Source organism: Furipterus horrens, unplaced genomic scaffold, assembly GCF_987537825.1.
Source record: "Furipterus horrens unplaced genomic scaffold, mFurHor1.1.pri manual_scaffold_1, whole genome shotgun sequence".
NCBI classification, from domain to species: domain Eukaryota; kingdom Metazoa; phylum Chordata; class Mammalia; order Chiroptera; family Furipteridae; genus Furipterus; species Furipterus horrens.
The window spans coordinates 111,707,943-111,731,933 of NW_028327171.1; the positions used below are offsets into that span (position 1 = coordinate 111,707,943).

General features: G+C 38.2%; 1 protein-coding gene across 12 annotated transcripts in view; it reads right to left on the reverse strand.

The window, feature by feature from the left end:
• DLG1 (discs large MAGUK scaffold protein 1) overlaps window positions 1–23,991 on the reverse strand; it is a 311,643-nt gene that overhangs the window by 79,042 nt on the left and 208,610 nt on the right. For all 12 annotated transcript variants that reach the window (XM_090278549.1, XM_090278460.1, XM_090278531.1 and 9 more), the window contains one exon: window positions 5,631–5,733. In XM_090278549.1, coding sequence (XP_090134675.1) covers window positions 5,631–5,733 — 103 coding nt within the window. The remainder of the gene's footprint in view (window positions 1–5,630; window positions 5,734–23,991) is intronic.

Here is a 23,991-nt window from a genome sequence, read left to right on the forward strand (position 1 = left end):
AAGTCATCTGACCCTGAAATGGAAAATTCCACCCTTTTCAAAAAGCCTGCCTGTTTGCTCAAGCCTGCTTTGTCACCAGATGATAAAAGCAGTCAAGCTGAGCCAGCCCTATACCTAGTTCTGAGGACCATCCTTTCCTCTGTGCTGTCTCACTTATGCTTGAGCATAAACTTAATAAAATATGTCTGGAAATTTCTCTGGAGTCCCCTCAATTTTTATCTTGGGGAACCCAAGAACACAGGAGAAAAAAGTATTATAACCTGCCTAAAGAAGAAAAGGAAAAATTTTTAAGCAAGAAGGCAGGCTGGTAGTAGAAAAATGTGGAAAAGCATGACAAGCAAAGTAAGAGACTAAAAAAGTTTAATTAGGAATGTGCTACAGAAAATCACTATAAGAGAGTGATTTTCAACCTTCTTCATCTCACAGTACATAGTAAACTACTAAAATTCTGCAGATCAAAAGTTATATTTTTTGCTGATCTGACAAAAAATAGGTATAATTCTGATTCATTCACACTGGACAGCTATTGTTGTGTTGGCTGTTGTCTTTTGGACAATCTAAGAAAAAAGAGATCCGTGCCCCTGACTAAATAGTCAGGTATTACAAGTTTCAAAAATCCTGTGGCACACGGATTGAAAATTGCCTCTGTAAGAGATGACAAATGATTGCAAAGTAATGCCGCTAGTCTAATACAGCTTCTCCACTGAAACATAAATGCAAATTCTCCTTGATATAAAAATGCCTCCAAGTCTAGAAAAGAAGAAGTATCAATCAGAAAGGTTAATTAAAAGAAAAGTACAGGGACTTCAGCCAAGATGGAGGCCTAGAGTGACACGCTCTGTCTCCCTCCACAACTAAGAAGGAATACAACTACTGCAAAACCAGAAATAACCAGAAGTTCCAGAAAATAAAGCTACATGGAAGTCCAACATATGAAGTTATAAAGAAGTGGTGCTCATCCGGACGGGTAGGAAGGGCGAAGCTGGGCGGAGAGGTCAAGTTGTGCTGGCGGCGGCAGCAGGATGGCAGTAAGCACAGACACCCATATTTAAGGGGAGGTGAGGGCCGCCTGGGGAGCACCCCCAGCTGCAGACCAAACCCGTCAGCTCGTAATTCCAATGCCAGGGAAGGCAGACCTCCATTGCCTCGGACTGTGAGGACCGGAGGGGGTGAGTATGGAGGAGGAGGCTCCCGGTCTCTTCAGTGGAGAGTGAAAGGCAGGAATCCATCTTGGACCCCCGCCCCCACACAAAACGCCACAGTGTGGTGAGAAGGGTCGTCCTGTAGTGATGAGTGCACGGGGCTCTGCCCCCTATATCGTGGGAGGTGTGACAGCCTCACCCAGGAAGCAAAGGTAAACACAAAACTGCCAGGATGGCACAGATCATGATAGAGATCCTGGTGACACAGCTGATCAGGCAGCAAATATCTAATCTAACAGCTTAGCAGATAGGAAATCTTTCTGAGGCACAGTTCAGAGCTTTGGTTATACAAATGCTTACAACCTAACAGCATATCTTAAACAAGATGGGAAGGGAATGAAGGCTAGTCCTGCTGAAATAAACAAAAACACATAAGAAACTAGTGGTGAGGGAAAGAAAACCAGGGATCAAATCAACAAATCGGAACATAAGGAAGGAACAGTCAACCAGTATAGAAAGAGGAAACGAAAAGTGAGGAAAATGAGGAGAGGCTCCGAAACCTACAGGACAGCTATAAGTGGGCCAACATCCGAATCATAGGGTTGCCAGAAAGTGAAGAAGAAGAACTAGAAATTGAAAAATTATGTGAAAAAATAATGAAGCAGAACTTCCCGAACTTGGGGAAGGAAATAGACTTACCGGTCCAGGAAGCACAAAGAGTTCCAAAAAAACCACCCAGGGAGAACCACAGCAAGATACATTATAATCAAAATGTTAAAAATTAAGGATAAAGAGAGAATCCTAAAAGCAGCTAGAGAGAAGAGAATTATGCACAAAGGGGTCCCAATAAGACTCTCGGCTGATTTCTCAAAAGAAACTATGCAGGCAAGAAGGGACTGGCAAGAAATATTCAAAGTAATGAAAATCAAAAACCTACAACCACGATTACTCTATCCAGCGAAGCTGTCATTCAGAATAGAAGGGCAGAGAAAGTGCTTCCAGGACCAAGTAAAACTGAAGGAGTTCATCAGATTCAAACCACTGTTATATGAGATGTTAAACGGACTTGTTTAGGAGAAGGAGGATCAAAACTATGAACATTAAAATGAAAACTGTATCACAACCAACAACAGAAGCTAGGGAATCGAAACAAAGGCAAACTAAGTAGGCAACGCAAGTGGAAAAAGAAGTATAGGTATGGGGAACATTATTGGGGGGAGGTCAGCGGGGAGGGGGCGGAGGGGAAAGGGAGGGAGATGGTACAGGAATTAAGAAGCATAGTAGGAGGGAGTGGAGTAGATAGGAAGATGTTGAGAATAAGCAACCAATGGGCATGGACTAAAGGGGGGGGACAACTGCAGGGAGGGGGGGCCACTGTGTGGAGGGGAACAAAGGGAAAAGAAATTGGGAAAACTCTAACAGCATAATCAGTAAAGCATATTAAAAAAAAAGAATAAAAAAGAAAAGAATGAAAATAACAAAACAGAAAAATGAAAAGAAAGAAAAACACAGTACAAGCACAGAAACAAACCTGAAAGGGAGATTCCCGGGCCCTTATTCAATAACTAATTCTAGGAAACGGATAGCTCACCCTTGCCAACCATCAGTGGCAAGCAAGTACATTTAGTGCATGAAGAGGGACCTTAGGCTTAGTTAAAAGCCACAAAATATAAAAATAGTAAAATTAACTATCTTTGTTCTGGTCTATGTGCACCAAACATTAGAACAGTGTTTTCTTCTATCAATCAATTTTTACCCCCTTATTACCTGGGTCCCAGAAGATTCTTTCTTGATAAATATTAAGTAGAGTATGTCTGAATTTTGACCATTCTTTCATTTTTCTATCGATATAAAGATCCAATTCTTCTTAATTCAGGAAAGTTTTCCTGAATGCATTGTATTTTCAAACATTTATACTCTTCTTTAAAATTTTTTTTCTCTTCTCAGAAAGTCTAATTATATATATATTGCATATAATTGCCTGTCTTCCATTGCTAATATTTGTCTCACATTTCTTAAAATCCTATTTTTCATTTTGTTTACTTTTCTATTAATTCTCTATGTCTTCTACTGATCTTTCTGCAATGTCCCTTTGCCTTTGTGTTCCAATTTAAAATACTTGTTCACCTTCTTTCCTGGGTTGTGTTAGCTCAAAATTAATCTCTTCTGGTTGTGAAGTCATTTTTTCCTACATCTATTCTTACATTTCTATTTTGTGGTCTTCTTTCACAAAAGTGAATGAATAAGCTATTAAAAATATTAAGAACAAAATTTCATCTTATTTGTGCCAATGCTTTTTTTGGTATGTGTATATATATATGTGTGTGTGTGTGCATGACTAACCTTTACCTGTTGCCCAGTTTTTCTGCTTTTCCCCACATTTTCTTATTAAATGTTTTTGTATGAACACCAGGCCAGTTACTTTAAATTACTGATTAATGAGTTGTATTTTGGATGGACCAGAAAGTATTGAGGCGCAGAGGAATACAAACATAGGTCCTTTACAGACTTTAAACTAAAGGACTGTTACATTATCTGATGCTATGAAGGCAGATTGCTTTATTCAAATATGGGTCCTCTATTTCTTTAAACCAAACCACATCAAGGATGGTTTCTGCACTGGTCTGCTCACTCCAATTACCATGAGGCTTGTCATAAACAACTTTTTTTAACCCAAAAAATAAGTCCCTCACCATTAGGAAGTGCAATTTTCTGCCACATTCTAAATTCTGCCACAACTGAGCATTCCCAACATTCCATGTTTTTTAATCTTCCTCTCTTTCCATATGGCTTCTACTAGATCTCAAGCTGTTAAAGCAACCTTTGCCTGTATTTGGTTTTCCAGTTAGTCTGTCTTCTTAGTTTTGCTTAATGTGAGGTGGAGTTGTATGGGTAGAAGTGTGTGTATGTTTCATTTTCTTTTTTGCTTTTGTGTGTTCCCCAGGAGGTCAAGGAGAAGATACTGACTTAACTGTAATCATTCCTAAGTAGTCCATATTCCCTATAAACACATAAATGAGATAACTTTCTATAATACTCAGTAACCATAATTATAATCTGACTTCCATATAATATAACTACAGTAGTCCCTCTCTATATCGCGGTTCACTTATTGCAGCCTCACTGTATCGCGAGATTAAAAAAAATATTATATTTAATTATTTATCGTGGCTTTCTTGCTTATTGCAGGATTTTGCGGTACAGTTACTATATACGTATGTTGTTAAAGTTATGTAGGTTTAATAGTGTAGAATATGTTTAAGAACACAAGTAGTGTTTATAAAAGTGTGGAAAAGGTTAATAAGGGACTGGGAATAGTTTATAATTGTGTGGGAAGGGTTTATAAAGCCTTAAAATATATATAAATAGTAAAATAAATGTAAGGTTCCTACCTCGCGGATTTTCACCTATTGCGGGGTGTGTGTGTGTGTGTGTATCTAGAACGTAACGCCCGCGATAAATGAGGGAATACTGTATAGAGCAAGAAGTGCTGGCTAGAAGATAAAAGCATATGTGGCCCCACTTGCAGCTTTGTTTCTCACAAAAATTAATAAATTGGCATTCTGACTTCATATATTAATTCCTATTCGTTCTGTTAACGTGACTTTATTTGGAATTTACCCCTTATGTAAAATAAACTTATGAAATGGCAAGGAATGACCAACATGCTACTTTGATCAGCTAAAAAACATATTAGGTTTTGTTATAAAAATACATTCCATTTCAAGAAAAAAATTACAGATGTAATATGGTTGACTCAATTATAGACTGTTTCACTTGACTCCTTTAGTCACATCATTCTTTCCTTCTTCACCTTGTTGTTTCTGAACATTAACCAGCATGTTATGCATACCTTTGGGTATTTAAGCTTTTAAAATTCCACTGAGGTTTTATTGGAGAAATGTTTATGTTTATGTTAACGTACATTAGTTTTATATATGTTTAATATGCCATGACCTCAAACTTTCCATTACCATTTTCTTCCCTGAGGAACTTAGTAAGGTCATGTCCATACTACTTCACTATCTAGAAACACACTGCAGCCAAACTTGTATTCTTTCTCTCTTCTTTAAGTAGCAATAGAGGCTAGTAGAAACATATCTTAAACCTTGACATTAATAAATGTTATCTAATTCAAAAGTTAGAAAAAATTGGGAAGACCTAATTTTCTTAGACAATATTACTATCTTTACTTATGGTTTTTATTATCCTTTTGGATCACTGAGTTATAAAAGGTATGTTAAAAAGTATATGTTTGGTTAGAGGACATATTAAAAAAATAAACACATGAAAATTAATCCAAATAATGGTGAAATACTCAAAAGAATTTACAGATACAAATTCCTACACCCTATTAAAAACACCTTTTGACCTGGATAGTGACCAAAATACAAAAAAAGAAAGTTAAGCTTGGAAAGTTAAACATTATTAAGAGGAAGAATTCTCAAAACCAAAATAACAAACATAGACAGCAAGAATTTATATTACCTTCAGGTCGATACTGTGCTACAATTGTGACAGCCTGGCCAGCATTTTTCAAAGCGGCTGCTGCCTGCTCATGGCTAGCAGTTCTGAGGTCAACACTGTTTACCTGTAAATCAAACCAAACCTTAAATTTTATTTCTAATCAACGTGATAACTTTCTTTCATATTAACTATAAAGGATATCATTATGCAACTAAGTTAGAACACACACACATTTCTTGAAAGAAAACCAAGATCTAAAAACCTTTATCTAAACAAATGTAATATAATGTGGTTTTATAGAGAATAGTTCTAGCTGAGGGCTATATAAAACTCAACACACCATATAAATAGCTCTACTTTGAGTATAAAGAAAATCCTTCTAATTTCCAGGAGAACGAAGTAGGGAAGAAATACAAAGAAAGATAAATATTCATTTATTATTGTAGGGAAAATCATAATTTTGAATGACTTATTCCTGAGCATTAAAAAGAATCCTCACTCAAGGATATGCTTATAGATTTTAGAGAGAAGGGAAGGGAGAGAAAAAGACAGGGAGAGAAACATCAGTCGGCTGCCTCTTGCACATGCCCCGACTGGGAACCAAACCCACAACCCAGTCATGCACCCTGATCAGGAATTAAACCTTTCGGTTTATGGGACGATGCTCCAACCAACTGAGTCACACTGGTCAGGACTCACTGAACATTTTAATGGAAGACACATTATAAAATATATTTTAGAAGAAATGTTTGTACTGAGACATTTATGTAAATAGCCTCAGATTCTTTTTCTACACTAAAACTTAAAAAAGGAGATATAATTTACATAAAATTCATATTTTTAAAGTGTACAATTTAGTCGTCGTCGTCGGCAGCCGTCCGTCTCGAGAGACGATGGTGTAGCTTCCTAAGAGTCTATCTGCACCGCCGAGAATGGCTGTGCAGTCCGACTCGGGAGTGACACGGTATCTGTCTCCTCCCGTGTTGAAGCTACAGAGCCTGGGCAGGGTGATATGGAGGGTCTGCTGTTGCCCATGCAGCAGACCCCCCCTCTCTTCGCAGCTGAAGGATCCAAGGGAAAGACGGAGTCAATACAGCTTGGCTTCAGGTGCGCCGCAGGAGTTGCCGGTGTTGACTACAACGTCAAACCGCCTTAGGGACTCCGGCTCCGGATTTTCTGTCGGGGTTTACTCCCTTAGCCTTTCCCCTGAAGAGGTATGCCGCAAGGCAGCGGAGGTTTTTTGGAGTCAGAGTTTTCCTTCTCTGATGTGCCCTGACTGGAAGATCGAACCAGCGACACTTAGCTCGCAGGCCGACGCTCAATCCACTGAGCTAAACCAGCCAGGGCCATGTACAATTTAGTAGTACTTAGTATATTCACGAGAATGTGCAATTATCACCATAATAATTCCAGAACATTTTCATCATCTCTGGGTTTTTTCCTTTGTAGGAAGTTTTCAATACCCCTTAGCAGTCACTCCTCCCCTCCCTCTCCTCTTAGCCCCTGGCAACCACTAATCTACTTTCTGACTGTGTAGATTTGTCTATTCTGTACATTTTAAATAAATGGAGTACTATAATATGTGACAATTTGTGTTTGGCTTCTTTCAGTTTGCATGTTTTTATGGTTCATCCTTGTAGCAAGTATCAGTACTTCATTAACTATAGAGCTCAATAATACTCCATAGTATGGATAGCCCATATTTTGTATACTTACTTTGTGAAATTTATTCCTAAGTATTTTACTCTTTTTGCTACTATTATAAATAGAATTGTTTTCTTACTTTCACCTGTAGATTGGTCAATGATGGTATACATAAATACGATCATCTTTTTGTATACTAAGTCTCTGTCCTATAAATTGCTGAAGTTGTTTATTAGCTCTAATAGTTTTTTTTTTTTTTTTTTGGTTGTTGTTGGATTTGCTAAGACTTTCTTAAGATAGAAGGGAAGGGAAGGAGAAAGAGAGGGAGAAAAACATCAATGAGAGAAACATCTATTGGTTGCCTCCCACATATGCCCCGATCAGGGACTGAACCTGCAACCTAGGCATGTGCCCTGACCAGGAATAAAACTGGCAACCTTTAGCTTTGTGAACAATCCCCGACCAGCTGAGCCACACTGGTCAGGGCTATTAAGTGTTTTTATAAAAAGTGTTTTTTTGGTGTCTATTGAGATAACCATGTGGTTTATATCCTTTATCAAAATGGTGTCTTACTTGATTGGTTTTCATACACTGAACCAACCATACATTTTTTAAAGTCTGCTTGATTATGGTGTATATTCCTTTTTTTGATAGTGTATAATTAATTTTTATGCTCCTAGATCTGGTTTGCTATTTTGTTGAGGATTCTTATATTGATGTTTATAAAGGATATTGATCTAGTTTTCTCTTCCTGTGTTGTCCTTGTTTGGTGTGATGTAATAGTACTTGCCTTGTATAATGAGTTGGTAAGTGTTCTTCATTCCTTTTTGGGAAGAGTTTATGAATGACTACTATTAATTCTTCTCTAAATGTTTGGTAGACTATACCAGTGAGGCCATTTAATCCTGTTTTTTTTTCCTTTGTAGGAAGTTTTGATTACCAATTCAATCTCCTTAATTGTTATAGGTCTATTCAGATTTTATATGTCTTCTTAAGTCAGTTTCAATAGTTTATGCCTTCCAGGAATTTATCAACAATTATATAACACATATGAGGGGGAACCCCCCAACAGACCTTCTGGATGGAGGGCCCCTTGTTCTATGGGCTTCCACTGCTAGATGAGTGTCCTAGGAACCCATCTCTATCAGTGTACCAGCTGGAGTTGTTGTGAAAGGCTGCTTTAGGCTTCTGTGAACTTTTCTTTGAAGACTCTTTTAATGCGTTTGCCCAGTTCAGGATGGGTGATTTATGAGTGCACATGTCCACACGACACTGAGTGCCCAACAGTTTTTGATCCAAAACGGCATGTTCCCATGCCCAATCCTCCCTCTTTATACAATCTTGTCCCAAGTGACTTTTTTTCAGTTTCCCCTGATGAAAAAAGTCCTTAAAGGGAAACATTCTGCTGATGTGGGAGAGGTAAAACCAAAAAAATTACAGAAACACTACAAGGCATCAAAATTGACGAATTCAAAAACTGTTTTGAGCAGTGGAAAAAAAAATCTCAGTAGGTGTAGTGCATCTTCAAAGGAGAGTCCTTTGAAGGTGACTGAAGTTTAAACGTGTAAGAATACACAATTTTTTAATAAATAAATTCAGTTTTTTTCAGCCCCCCCGATAGAACTATACATCATATATAATCTATATAACACAAATTATAAAATGTCCTTTACTTTCAGTCACAATATTTGACTTTAGGTTTACTTTGTCTGATACTAGCATAGCCACTCTAGATGTTTCTTGATTACTGCTTGCATGGCCTAACTTTTCCTATCTTTTGTTTTCAATCTTTGCTGAAATTAAAGTTTTTTAAAAAACATCTCGTGTGTGTCTCTTGTATACAGCTTATAGCTAGATCTTGTTTTTTAATCCATCTCTCAATATCTTTTAATTGAAATGCTTAATATACTTATAGCTAATATAATTATCAAAAGTAAGATTTATGTCATCCATTTTGCTGTTTTCTTTATGCCTTATATTTTTTTGTTCCTCTATTCCTCCGTTACTAGTGTAATATTTTGTTAGATATTTTCTAGTGTACCATTTTAATTACCTTGTTTTTTTATTATGGGTATTTTGAGTTATTTCTTTAGTAATTTCTCTAGATTATAATTAACATGTTATAATAATCTGTTGAATTAATACTAATTTTTAATTTCAATAGTACAGAAAAACTCCGCTCTTCTATAACTCTGTGGTCTCTATCCCCTTTGTGATATTATTGTCATACATATATGACAATATATTATATACATATATTACACATATATAGATAGCTATACATATATACATATATCCATATCTATATATCAATCAAATCTCTGTATAAGTTGTGCCCACCAACAAAGATTTAAAATTGTTTTATTCAGTTCTCTTTTAAATCAGATAGAAGAAAAAAATTACAAAAGAAATTCACTGATGCTGTTTGATATTTACCTATGTAGTTACCTTTAAAAATGTTCTTTATTTCTTCACATGGATTTCAGTTACTCCTTTTATTTTAGTCTGAAGAAATTCTCTATAATATTTTTTATAGGGAAGGTTTTTACTAGAGATAAAATTCCTCAGCTTTGGTTTATTTTGTAAAGTCCTTTACTTCTGAAGAATAATTTGGCTGGATACAGAATTCTTGGTAAACATTTACCTTTCAGAACTTTGATATGTCATCCCATTGCCTCTGGGCCTCCATAGTTTTGGATGAGAAATCAGCTACAAATCCTATTGAGGCTCCCTTGTACAAGAGTTAATTCTTTCTGCTTTCATTATTCTTTCTATTGTCTTTTATTTATCTATTTACTTTTAAAGTATATTTTATTAATTATGTTGTTACAATAGTTCCAATTTTTTCCTCTTTGTTCCCCTCTGCCTAGTAACCCTCTTCCCTCCAACAATCCCACCCTCCTTAGTTCATGTTCACAGGTTGTGCATAGAAGTTCTTTGGCTTTACCCCTTCCTATATTATTCTTAACTTACCCCTGTCTATTTTGTACCAACCGATTATGCTTCTTAATTCCTGAGCCATTTCCCCACCTCTCCCACCTCCCCCTCCCAGGTGACAACCCTCCAAATCATCCCCATACCTAGGATTCTGTTCCCCTTCTGGTTTGCTTAGTTGGATTTTGTTTTTATTTTTTAGATTCACTTGTTGGATAGTTGTGAGTTTGTTGTCATTTCAGTGTTCATAGTTTTGATCTTCTTTCTCTTAAGTAAGTCGCTTTGACATTTCATATAATAATGGCTTGGTGATTTTTAACTCTTTTAGCCTTACCTTGTCTGGGAAGCACTTTATCTGTCCTTCCATTCCAAGTGATAGCTTTGCTGGATAGAGTGATCTTGGCTGTAGGTCTTTGCCTCCCATCACGTTGCATACTGCTTTGCCAGTCTCTTCTTGCCTGCAAAGTGTCCTTTGAGAAATCAGCTGATAGTCTTATAGGCATCCCCTTGTAGGCAACTCTCCACTTCTCTCTTGCTTTCAGAATTCTCTTTTTATCTTTCACCTTTGGCATTTTAATCATAAAGTGTCTTGGTGTGGTCCCCTCTGGGTCCAGCTTGCCTGGGATTCTCTGTGCTTCCTGGGCTTGTATGTCCATTCCCTTCACAAAATTTGGGAAGTTTTCCTCCATTATTTCTTCACATAAGTTCCCAATTTCTTGCTTTTCATCTTCTTCTGGCATCCCTATGATTTGGATGTTGGCATGTTTAGAGTTGTCCCAGAGGTTCCCAAGCCTCTCCTCATTTTTTCCAATTCCTGTTTCCTCACTCTGCACTGGTTGACTGTTTCTTTCTTCCTTATGTTCCAAATCATTGATTTGAACCCTGGTTTCCTTCCCTTCATCATTGATTTTGTGTGGATTTTCCTTCATTTCACTTAGCAAAGCCTTCACTTCTTCTCTTACGTGCTTTCTGTACTCAAGCATATCTGTCAAGCCTGTGAGCATCTTTATCACCAATGTGTGGAATTCTGCGTCTGTTAGGTTGGCTATCTCCTTGTCATTCAGTTCTCCCACTGGAACCTTGATCTGCTCCCTCCTTTGGGCCATACTTCTCTGTCTCCTCATTCTGACAGGCTCCTGTGTTTGTTTACCTCTGTGTTCCAGGCAGAGCTATTGCTCCTGTTACGTTGCAAGGGGCAGAGCCTTAGGGATTTGTCAGTATAGGGCAACCTATTTCACCACGTTGTGGCACTGTATTTGGGGGAGGTGTCTGAGAGGGAACAACGCAGCTTGCCCAGCACTCGCCCCTTTTCCAGGTACTTCTCCCACTTCTGTATGGGATTTGTGCCTCTCTATCTGTTGCCCTGGCTGTCGTTCCCAGAGTGGGTGGGTCTGCAGACGTCCTAGGACCGTGGGGGCCCTTTAAACAAGTGGACTGCTGAGAGACTGGCGGTTTCTGCCTCCACCCGAATCCCCACTGGTTTACCCAGTCAGAAGCAATGAGGCTTGATTTTCCCCGGTGCTGGGACTGTGAGCTGCATGGTTTGGTAAGGAGCTGGGAATGCTCCCCAGGTATCCGTCTTGACTTTTGAAAACGTGTAACTGTATTTTCTGCTGGCCTGCTGCTGCCGCTGCCACTGCCGCCACCATGGTGTCCTCTCTGTCCCGGCTCTGCTCCTCCTACCTGTCTGGATGAGTATTTCTTCTTAATATCTTTGTTTGTTGGACTTCCATACAGTTTAGTTTTCTGGAACTTCTGGTTGTTTCTAGTTTTGAGGTAGTTGGGTTCCTTCTTAGTTGTGGAGGGAGATGTAGTGTGTCTGTCTATGCCTCCATCTTGGCTGGAAGTCCTCTATTGTCTTTTGACTGGTTGATTATATTGGTCTATGGTGTTGGACTCCAAGTTCATTCTTCTTGGAATTTACCAAACTTCTCAGATATGTAAAAAATGTTTAATGTCAAATTTGGAAAAATTTTCGCTATTTTTTATTCAAGTATTCTTTCTGCCCCATTTTCCCTTCCTATCATTCTGAGAATTATGCATATATTGATACATCTGATGATATCCCCCAGGTCTTTGAAGCTCTGTTAATTTTTCTTCACTCTTCTTTCTACTTTACGACCTGGATAATCTCAATAAACATACCTACAAGTTTGATAATTCTTTCTTCTGCTAGTTCTAATTTGCTACTGAGCTTGTCTAAACTTTTTCTTTTCAGTACTGTATTTTTCAATTTGAAAAATTCTATTTGGTTCTTTTTATAATAGAAATATCTTTATTGATATTTTTTACTTGAAGAGATATTGTTTTTATGATTTCCTTTCATTCTTCAGACATGATTTCCTTTAGTACTTTAAATATATTTAAAATATCTGATTCAAAGTCTTTGTCTAGTAATCTTTGTCTGATAAGTTGAACTTTCTTAGGATCAGTTTCTATGGATTGTTTTCTTCCTTATGTATGGGCCATGTTTTCTGCATATTAGTATTTTTTTTTTTTTTTTTTTTGTTAAAAACTGGACATTTAAAATAATATAATGTAGCGACTCTGGAAATCAGATATGTCCTCCAAGGGCTGGTTATTGTTGTTGTTCGGTGACTTCTTCTGAATTCTACAAAAATTATATTCTTTGTTGTGTGTGCCACTGAAGTCTCCACCCGGTCAGCTAAGTTCAGTAAATGATTTGATGGAGAGGATCTGGTCAAGGTGGTGGTGTAGGCAGACATGGCTCACCTCTTCACACAAGCACATCTAAATACCAACTGAAATATAGAACAACCAGCCAGAACTGTCAGAAGTTGAGTTGAAATGAAGTCTGACAACAACGTAATTAAAGAAACCACATCCATCAAGACAGGTAGGAGGGGTACAGATGCAGAATGGGATGGTCTCTCACCCACATGTGGCGAATAAAAATTCGTGAGGGTATCTCAGGAGTGAGGAGTCCCAATCCCACACTAGGCCCCCCAGCCCAGGGTTCCAGTGCCAGGAAGATAAGTCCCCCCCACTTCTGGCTACAAAAACCAGCGGTGATTGAATTGGTGGAAGAAACTGCTGAACCACAAGAGTTTCCTCTTAAAGAGCCCACACGAGGACTCACCTACTCAGACTTATTCCCTTTGAGCTCCGGGACCTGGGTAACAGCTTGAAAGGCATGAGTGGTATATAGGGAGAAACTAAAGTGCCTGGTATCAAAGTGAGCAAACTATTGCTTCATTTCTAAATCCTCCCCACACAAAGCAGGCAAAGGGAGCCATATCTGAGACTAAATCAACCTGGCTAACACTGTTTGACCTGCCTTGGAGATCTCCAGAGACTCCACCCCACCCAACTTATGGGCCCACCCAAGCTGCTTTCCATATGAATGGCTGGTCTCAGCTCAATCTTCACAACTTTCTAAATCCTCTCAAAGAAGCAACAGCTGGTCTCAGTGAGCTCTAGGCCTGGCATTGCCAGCAGCCACCTTAGATTCACAGCTTGGCTTTGCCTGGGAATCTCCAAGCCCAGTACAAGTAGCAGCCATCTCAGATTGCTTTATAGCTCAGGCAGGGTGCGCGGGGAAAACCACAGGTGGGTCCTGACCATGGCCTGAACCACTCGGGAAACCCCAGTGGACAGGTATGGATTACGTAGGAGCACCACCACCTTGCCTCTGCACATGCGATCCTCCACGGATGGTGGAGGCTGGTGGTCAGTGGTCACAGCCAGTCCTTGCGGCTGACTGGCCTGGGTCAATCTCTGTCACTGATCTGCCAAAAGCAATGAAGGCTCAACTACAAGAGGAGCATGTACTCAGCCCACATGAGGGATGCACCTTGAGTATTCAGCTTGGGTGATAGGGGAGGCTGTGCGACTGCACCCTACATGACACCCACTACATTAGGCCACACTACCAAGACACAGAGTCAAAGCAACACTACCCAATATCCAGAAACAAACACAGGGAGGCTGCCAAATTGAGGAGTCAATGAAATATGGCCCAATGGAAGAAGAGAACAAAACTCTAGAAAAAGAACTAAACAAAATAGCCAACCTATCAGATGCAGAGTTCAAAATACTGGTGATCAGGATGTTCAGAGAAATGACTAAGTACGGCCACTAAATAAAGGAAAAGTGAAGGTTATACAAAATGAAATAAAGAATAATATACAGGGAACCAACAGTGAAGGGAAGGAAGCCGGGATTTAAATCAACAATTTGGAACAAAAGGAGGAAGTAAACATTCGCCCAGAACAGAAAGAAGAAAGAAGAACTGAAAAAAACGATGAGAGGATTAGGAACCTCTGGGACAGCTTTAAACATACCAACATCTGAATCATAGGGCTGCCAGAAGGAGAAGAGGAAGAGCAAGTAATTGAAAACTTATTGAAAAAGAATGAAAGAAAACTTCCCTAATCTGGTAAAGGAAACAGACATACAAGTCCAGGAAGCAGAGAGAGAGTCCTAAATAAGTAGGACAAAAAGAGGACCACACCAAGACACATCATAATTAAAATGCCAAACATGAAAGATAAAGAGAGAATCTTAAATGCAGCAAGGGAAAAGCAGTTTCCTACAAAGGAGTTCCCATAAGACTGTCAGCTAATCTCTCAAAAGAAACTTTGCAGGCTAGAAGGGACTGGCAAGAAGTATTCAAAGTGATAAAAAGCAAGGACCTACAACCTAGATTACTTTATCCAGCAAAGCTATCATTTGGAATGGAAGGGCAGATAAAGTGCTTCCCAGACTAGGTAAAGCTAAAGGAGTTCATCATCACCAAGACATTATTACATGAAATGTTAAAGGGACTTATTTAAAAAAAGGAAGATCAAAACTATGAACATTAAAATGATTACAAACTCACAACTACCAACAACTGAATCTAAAAAAAAACAAAAACAAAAACAAACTAAGCAAACAACCAGGACAACAGAAATATAGGCAGGGTTATCAGCTGCGAGGGGGAAGGGGAGAAAGGGGTAATGGTGCAAGTATAAAGAAGAATAACTGGTAGGAACAAAATAGACAGGGGGAAGTTAAGAATAATATAGTTAAGAGTGAAGCCAAAGAACTTACATGCATGACCCATGGACATGAACTAAGGCGCGGGGGGATTGCTGGAGGAAAGGGGGGTACCATGTGAAAGGGGGAAAAGGAAAAAAATTGGGACAATTTTAACAGCATAATCAATAAAATATACTAAAAATGATTTGACAAAGACTTTAAAAATTATTTTTAATATAATTATGCTATTACATTTTTCTCTGCCTCCTTCTACCCAGTACCCCCATTTCCACCAGCAATCCCCCTCTTAGTTCACGTCCATGAGTCATGCATGTAAGTATTTGGATATTACATTTCCTATAGTGTTCTTAACATCCCTGTGTCTATTCTGTACTTTATAATCCCTGAATCTTTTCTGCCATTCTCCCCCTTACCCTTGCCAACTAATAACCTTCCAAATTATCTCCGTATTTATAATTCCTTTTCTGTTCTGCTTGTTTGCTTAGTTTGTGTTTTAGATTCAACAGTTGACAGTTGTGAATTTATTGCCATTTTAATGTTCATAGTTTTGATCTTCCTTTTTTTAAATAAGTCCCTTTGACATTTCATATAATAATGGCTTGGTGATGATGAACTCCTCTAGAATTACCCTGTCTGGAAAGCACTTTATCTGCCCTTCCATTCTAAATGACAGCTTTGCTGGATAAAGTAATCTAGGTTGTAAGTCCTCGCTTTTTATCACTTTGAATACTTCTTGCCAGTCCCTTCTAGCCTGCAAAATTTCTTTTGAGAGATTAGCTGACAGTCTTATGGGAACTCCTTTGTAGGAAACTCTGCTTTTCCCTTGTTGCATTTAAAATTTTCTCTTTAGCCATGGCCGGTGTGGCTCAGTAGATTGAGCACAGGCTCAATTCCTAGTCAGGCCACATGCCTTTGTTGCTGGCCAGGTCCCATTTGGGGATGTGTGAGAGGCAACCATGCATTGATTTATGTCTCCCTCTCTCCTTCCTTTTCTCTCTCTCTAAAAATAAAGATAGAATCTTAAAAAAAAAAAATCTCTCTTTAACTTTTAGTATTTTAATTACGATGTGTCTTGGTGTGGTCCTTTCGGTCTAGCTTGTTTTGGACATTGTGCTTCCTGGACTTGTATGTCTATTTCCTTCACCATATTAGGGAAGTTTTCTTTCATTATTTTTTTCAAGTAAGTTTTCAATTTCTTGCTCTTTCTCTTCTTCTGGCACCCGAATGTTGGTACATTTGAAGATGTCTCAAGTTCCTTACTCTGTCCTCTTGGTTTTTTTTCCTTCTTCTGATTGGTTGTTTTTTGCTTCCTTATGTCACATTATCATTGATTTGAATCTCAGCTTCTTCACTCTACTGTTGTTTCCCTGTAAATTGTTTTTTATTTCAATTTTTGTATCCTTTGGTTCCGACTGGATATTATTTTATGCTGCTGAGGGCCTAAGTTCCTTGAGCATTCTGATCATCAGTGTTGTGAACTCTACATCTAATTGGTTGGCGATCTACGTTTCATTTAAGTTCTTTTTCTGGAGTTTTGTTCTGTTCTTTTGGGCCACATTTCTTTGTCGCCTCATTTTGGAAGCCTCCCTCTTTTTGTTTCTATTTATTGGGTAGAGCTGCTTTGACTGCCTGTCTTAGTAGCGTGGCCTATTGTAGAAAAGTAAACCTGTAAGTTTGAGGGGGCGGAGCCTTAGGTAATTGCCAGGGCGGGACAACCCATATGACTAGGTTGATGGAGTTTCAGATATGGTTTCATCCCTCTGTGGCTGTGTGTGTGGAAGGGATCAGAAAAGGGACAATTGCCATTGCCTGGCCTCTGGAGTTTTGTTGGGGATGAAGCTGTCCTCCAACAGTTGCCCTGAAGCCAGACACTTCAGTTTCTCACGTATGCCACTGGTGCCCTTCTAGCTGCTGAAGCCCAGAGGAAGTGAGTCTGCATAAGTCCTAAGACTCTTTGGGCCCTTTTGGAGGAGACGCCTGAGAATCCTGCAGTTTCTTCTGCCACCCCAACCCTCACTGGTATTTTACAGCCAGAAATTAATGGGACTTATCTTCCTGGCACTGGAACCCTGGTCTGAGTGGTCTGGTGTGCAGCTGGTATCCCTCACTGCTGCGGTATCTGTCCTGATTTTTATCGATCATACATGGGTGTGGGACCACCCATTCCACATCTCTGCCTCTCCTACCCACCTGGATGAATGGACTCCTTTAATTCGTTGGTTGTTGGGACTTCTATAAAGTGTGATTTCTTTCTTTCTTTTTAAAATGTTTTATTGATTATACTATTACAGTTGTCCCAATTTCTTTTCCCTATGCTCCCTTCCACCCACTGACTCCCCTCCCTCCAGTTGTTCCCCCCTTTTAGTCCACATCCATTGGTTGTGCATATAATTCTTCTCAACCTTTTCCTGTCTACTCCATTCCCTCCTACTATGCTTCTTAATTCCTGTACTATCTCCCTCCCTTTCCCCTTCCCCCTCCCTGCTGACCTCCCCCCATACTTATAATTCTTTTTCCATTCTCATTGCCTACTTAGTTTGCCTTTGTTTTGATTCCCTAGCTTCTGTTGTTGGTTCTTGTGATGCAGTTTTCATTTTAATGTTCATAGTTTTGATCCTCCTTCTTCTAAACAAGTCCCTTTAACATCTCATATAATAGTGGTTTGGATCTAATGAACTCCTTCAGTTTTACTTTGTCCTGGAAGCACTTTCTCTGCCCTTCTATTCTGAATGACAATTTCACTGGATAGAGTATTCATGGCTGTAGGTTTTTGCTTTTCATTACTTTGAATATTTCTTGCCAGTCCCTTCTTGCCTGCAGGGTCTCCTTTGAGAAATCAGCAGACAGTCTAATCGGGACCCCTTTGTACATGATTCTTTTCTTCTCTCTTTAATTTTTGACAATTTGATTATCATGTGTCTTGGTGTGGTTCTCCCTGGGTCCAGTTTTTCTGGAACTCTCTGTGCTTCCTGGACCTGTAAGTATATATCCTTCCCTGAGTTAGGGAAGTTCTGCTTCATTATTTTTTCACATAATTTTTCTATTTCTAGTTCTTTTTCTTCACCCTCTGTCAATCCTATAATCCTAATGTTTGGTCTCTTATAGCTGTCCCATAGGTTTCTGATCCTCTCCTCACTTTCCTCACTTTTTGTTTCCTCTTTCTGCACTGGTTGACTGTTTGTTCCTTCCCTATGTTCCGGTTTGTTGATTTGACCTCTGGTTTTCATTTCCTCACCACTTGTCTCGTATATGTTTTTGTTAGTTTCAGTATGATTAGCTTTCATTCCTTCCCCGTCTTGTTTCAAATCTTTAGTTAATTCTGTAAGCCACCTTATGACTATAGCTCCGAACTGAGCCTCAGAAAGATTTCCTATTTGCTCATTGGTTAGGTCCCTCATCTGCTGCCTGGTGAGCTGCATCACCGGAATTTCAATCATGGTCTGCTTCATCCTGACAGTTTTCTGCTTACTTTTGCTTCCTGGGAGGGCTGTAGGGGGCGGAGCCCTGTGCACTCATCACTACCCGGCAACCGGCGACCTTTTTCACCGCTCTGTGGTCCTTTGTATGGGGGCGGGGGTCCAAGATGGATTCCTGCTGTTACTCTCCGCTGAGAGACCAGGAGTCTTTTCCTCTGTCCCCATGCCCTCTGGGCCTCACAGTCGGGGGCAATGGGGGTCTGCCTTCCCCAGCGTTGGAATCGCGAGGTGATGGTCTCGACTGCAGCCGGGATAGCTCCCCTGGCGTTTCTCGCATTCCCACCACTATTCCCGCTGCTAGCACAGACAGCACCGCTTGACTTTTCCGCTCCGGTCACCCCTCCTACCCGTCCAGAGGAGCACTGCTGGCTTATAACTTCATATGTTGGGCTTCCCTGTAGTTTTATTTTCTGGAATTTCTGGTTATCTTTGGTATTGAGGTAGTTGTATTCCTAGTTAGTTGTGGAGGGAGACAGAGCATGTCAGTCTAAGCCTCCATCTTGGCCGGAAGTCTATATACAGCATGATTTCTGATGATTCTGGGTGATAGCTGTTTTGTAATTTAGTTGTAATTTTCACTGTGGTTGTGCGAAGAGATGAGCTATGTTCACCTAAGCCCCTACCTTGACTGGAAGTCGACAGAGATCTTTAAATGCCTGAACACTTTGCTGAAGGGTTCTATGTGCATGTTGGGTAATGTCCTCAACATTCAGATAGGTAACTGATAATTCTGCCTTAAATCTTCACTTCCTGCTTTCACAGAGCCTTATGCTCAGCCAGACGTGAGAATTTAGGGCCTTTTGAGGTCTTTCTTGAGCATCTATACATATAGGACATGCAGATGTCCTCGAATATATCATGTTCCAAGAAATATGTCAGAGCTTTTCAGAGGCTCTATGGAGACCTCATTCCCAGTTTTTTCTTTTAAGTTTTCTGGTTAGTTCACTGTTTACCCCAACTGTTATCCAATGTTTCAAACAGCCATAATGTGCCTGTAATTGTTTTGACTGGCTTTTGCACTGGTGGAGCTCTGAATAAGGTCAAATACAGAAAGCCTTAAAAATAGAGTGTTCCAAAAACCAAAAGACAGGTCCAATATGACAGTTCTCTGAGAAAGACCCTCTGAAAGTCCTACCCCCATTCTGGTGTCTCTCATGGCTTTTAAGATACTGGTTTTCCTTCTGAATGTGGCTATTTTTTCATGGCTAATGTGGTACTACAGAGCTGTGGATAGGACTTAGGCATATTAAAGCTCATGCTTAATGGAGATTCAGCCAATTTTCTTCACTAACACTTCCTAAATTGAGGCAATCCTTTGGTTGATTTCTAGAATTCTAAAAAAGTTTATTCTGACAATTGTGGAAACTTTTCTCACTGCTTTTATGGTGGAGAGATTTCTGCTGAAGTTTTTTGGTTCACTTTTGATTCTAAGACTCCATGATTCTAAATTTTCAGTGAACATTAACTATATTTTGTACCACGTTTGGCATCATTGGAAATAATAGTAACACCTCATTTATACTATACTGAAAAACATGCCATTCTACATATGTAATAGATCATGATTTCAGACACTTCTTCCGTCGACAAAATTAATGTCAAAGGAAACATTTTATAAAGCCTATTATTTATTTCCTTGCTTTCCCAAATAACTTACTTATACTCTCTCAGTAATGTGGATTTATCATTAAAAATCAACAACAGTATGCCATGGGAACATGTTAGAAATATACATTTTTAGATTATATCCAAGTCATACTAAATCAGAAAATTTGGGGATGAGGTCTAGAAAGCTATCTTTTAACAAAACCTCAAGGTGATTCTGATATATGCTGAAGACTGAAAACAGCTATATTTTGTCTAATGAGGTATTTAAATAAATTTGTTTCAAGGTTTATTGAGTTTTGAATATGTTTTCTCATGTTTTTCTTTTGTTCCTAAGGTTTTACCTAATGCTTTCAGGGTATTATCCTAGAGAAGCTTATAAGTATTAAAATTTTAAGGTTATTGATGCATACTGCCAACATAAGTCTATACTTAATTTACATTCATGTTAGGATGAGCAACTGGCCTACATGGTCTGGGAATTTTCAGTTTTAAAACTAAGACAAAAGGGGTTTCTAGATGTGGCTTTCATTGCTAAAACTGGGTAAGTCTGGATGAAACAGCTCATATTGGTCAGTCTAACATAATATAGCAGTGTGTTAGTGACTCATATAAAGTGGCCTCACATGGACATTTTAAATAACATCTATTTTTGCTTTGAGGATTTTACACCTAACTTCAAGCCAAATAAAAATTTACTTTGAAAAAAGTGTGAAGTGAAGCTCTAACCTAATTTTATTCTTCTAAATAACTAATTTGTTCAACATTAAAAAACCCATTCCTTATATTAATTTGTCCTTATCATACTATAACTTATTTTAAAATTTAAATTATAATATAATTTATAAGCAATAAAATGTACAAACTTGAACAGTTCAGTTGGAAGAATTTTGACAACCGTATACACCCATAAAACTACAACCCCAGGCAAGGTATATACTTTCTATCAACCAACCCACAATTTCCATTGTGCCTCTTTACTACCATCACCAGCAACCGACTTTCTGACTTCTATTAATACAAATTATCGTTGCCTGCTCATGATTAGCATGTAACTGGAATCATGTACTGTGATTCATATTTGCACATTGGGTAATGTCCTCAACATTCATATACTATGTATTCATGGTGTTTTGTTTTATGCAACATGATGTATTTTAGTGTCATCTATGTTGTTTTGAGTTTCCAGTAGCTAACCTTTTATTGCTGAGAAGCATTATACTGTATAAATATATCACAATTTACTTAGCTATTTTACTGTTGATGAGCACTTGAATTATTTTTAGATCCGGATTATTATAAATAAGACTGTTTTGGACATTCTTGTTGAAGTGTTTTTGTAGATATGAGTTTTGGGGTAAAATCTGGGTGTTAAGGTTAGATGTATGTTTAATTTCTTAAGAATGTCCCCAGAAGTTCTTGTAGTGATTGCATAATTTTATATGCCAGCCAGTAATGAATGAGTTACAATTACTCCACATCCTCACCAATGTTTTGTTGTCATCAGTTTAAAAAAAAAAAAATCGTTCAACTGGTGGGGTATAATATTTTGTTATGACTTTTACAATATTTGTTTTTATTTAGGCATAATTTATATTAAATAAATTAATCTTTTTTAGTTTATAGTTGAAGGGTTTTGACAATTTTATATGTTGTGTAGGAACTGCCACATAAGAGATAGAAGTTATATCACTCTCATCCTGATTCCTCCAAGTCTTTCGTCAGACATATGAGTCATGTATAAATGGTCAGTCTTCCTCTTTCTGCCTTGATATCAGTCTATCCTGAATTATATTTAAAAATATAGGTTGCTAGAATATGGTGATACATCTAAGCATATGATGCAGGGTTAGGGTTAGGTGGCAAGAAGGACTGATATGAAAACTGCAAAAAGATGCAGTGTGTATTTTTTTAATGCATTTCCTAACATATATCTTCAGTTTGAGGAGTACGTTCTCATTTTCCTTACTTTATATTTTGTAGTTGAAAAGGTCTCTATTGCTTGATATTATATTTTAAGAAATTATTTAAAATAACCGTCAATATTAAATAATATTGGTGACACAGGATTTAGGTATATTTCTATATATCAGACCTTAAAATTTCAAAGTGGTTCTGGCTGGCATGGCTCAGTGGATTGAGTGTCAGCCTGTGAACCAAAGGATCACTGGTTTGATACCTGGTCAGGGCATGTGCCTAGGTTGCAGGCTGGGTCCCTGGTTGGGAGTGTGCAAGAGGCAGCCAACTGATGTTTCTCTCCCTCTCTTTCTTCCTCCCTTCCCCTTTCTCTGAAAATAAATAAAAATCTTAAAAATAAAAGTCAAAGTGTTACCTAAATGTTTTAATTAAAAACAAAACAGTATACAGGGTGGGACAAAAGTAGGTTTACAGTTGTGAGTGTGTGAAACAAAGATTATTCTTATATTATTATTTATTAATTTTTATATTATTTTCCATGTGAATAACTGTTAAAATCTTACTTTTGCTCCACCATGTACAATACAGTGGTGAAGGGCAAATTAACCTCTAAACTTCAGTTTTCTTACTGGAAAAATGGTGATAAGAGTGATACTCTTGTGTCTACAACAGGCAATATAAAATACTTTTGGAAGCATACCACTCCTCAATTCAGGCAGTACTGGGTTTTCAAACATAAAGTAAAAAAGGTACTATTGAAAATAAGCTCACAACAGTTAGAACACAAGAAAACTATTTACCGCAAGTTATCATAAAATAGTATGTATTAGAAACCTCCAAACTTCAGAAAATAATTATTTACAGAATTTAAATGTTTAAAAGAAAAACCTAAAAGAACATAATAAGCTACAAAGAATCAAGATTCCACAAAAACCACCAAAGCAGATCAGAAAAGGAATCAGAAAGGATTTCTAGAAAGAAAATGGCACTTCAAAATTAGAGTTAGTTTTGGCTTAAAAAGCAGATTAGACAAATATGAAGAAAATTTATGAACTAGAAAACAGCTCTGACTGAAATGAAGTGTAAGACAGTTCATAAATAGGAAACTGATGTTGAAAGACACAGAAAACAAAATGATAATATCCCCTCATAGGAATTCAAGCGCAGAATACATAATGTGGGAAAGGCAAAATTTGAAAAGACAATGGCTAAAAAGATTCCAGAACTGATGGAAGACAGGACTCTTCTGATTCAGGTAGCATAATGAATCACAAACAAAATAAATAATATGCTAGACACAGATACATTTTAGTGAACTGAAATATGTAAACCAAAGACTAAGAGACTGAAAAGCAATCAGTGAAAGAAACAAATCACCTACAAATAAGACAGAGTAGAATATAAATCTTTTTTGTTAAATTGCAACAGAAGAAGCCAGATAGCAAAAAGCAGTATCTTCGAAGTATTGGAGACAACAGCTGATTTAATTATATTTACACATCACAGTAAAAAAAAGCATTTTCAGACAAACTCTAAGAGTATTCATCATCATGGACTCACTGCTAAAAAATACTCCAAGGGCTCCCAGTAAGGTGTATTTGGGTATCTGAGGGACATTTTTGCATTTAAAAATGGCTAGGGAGTTCTACTAGCAAGAGGATGGGAGCTGGATACACTGAATTTTCTTTCTCTCTATCTTTTTTTAAAATAAAAACATCACTTTAAATCACTTCCATTGATAAGTTTGGGACACAGTGTACTCCACAGTCCTTCCTTCCTTCCTTCTTTCCTTCCCTTCCTCC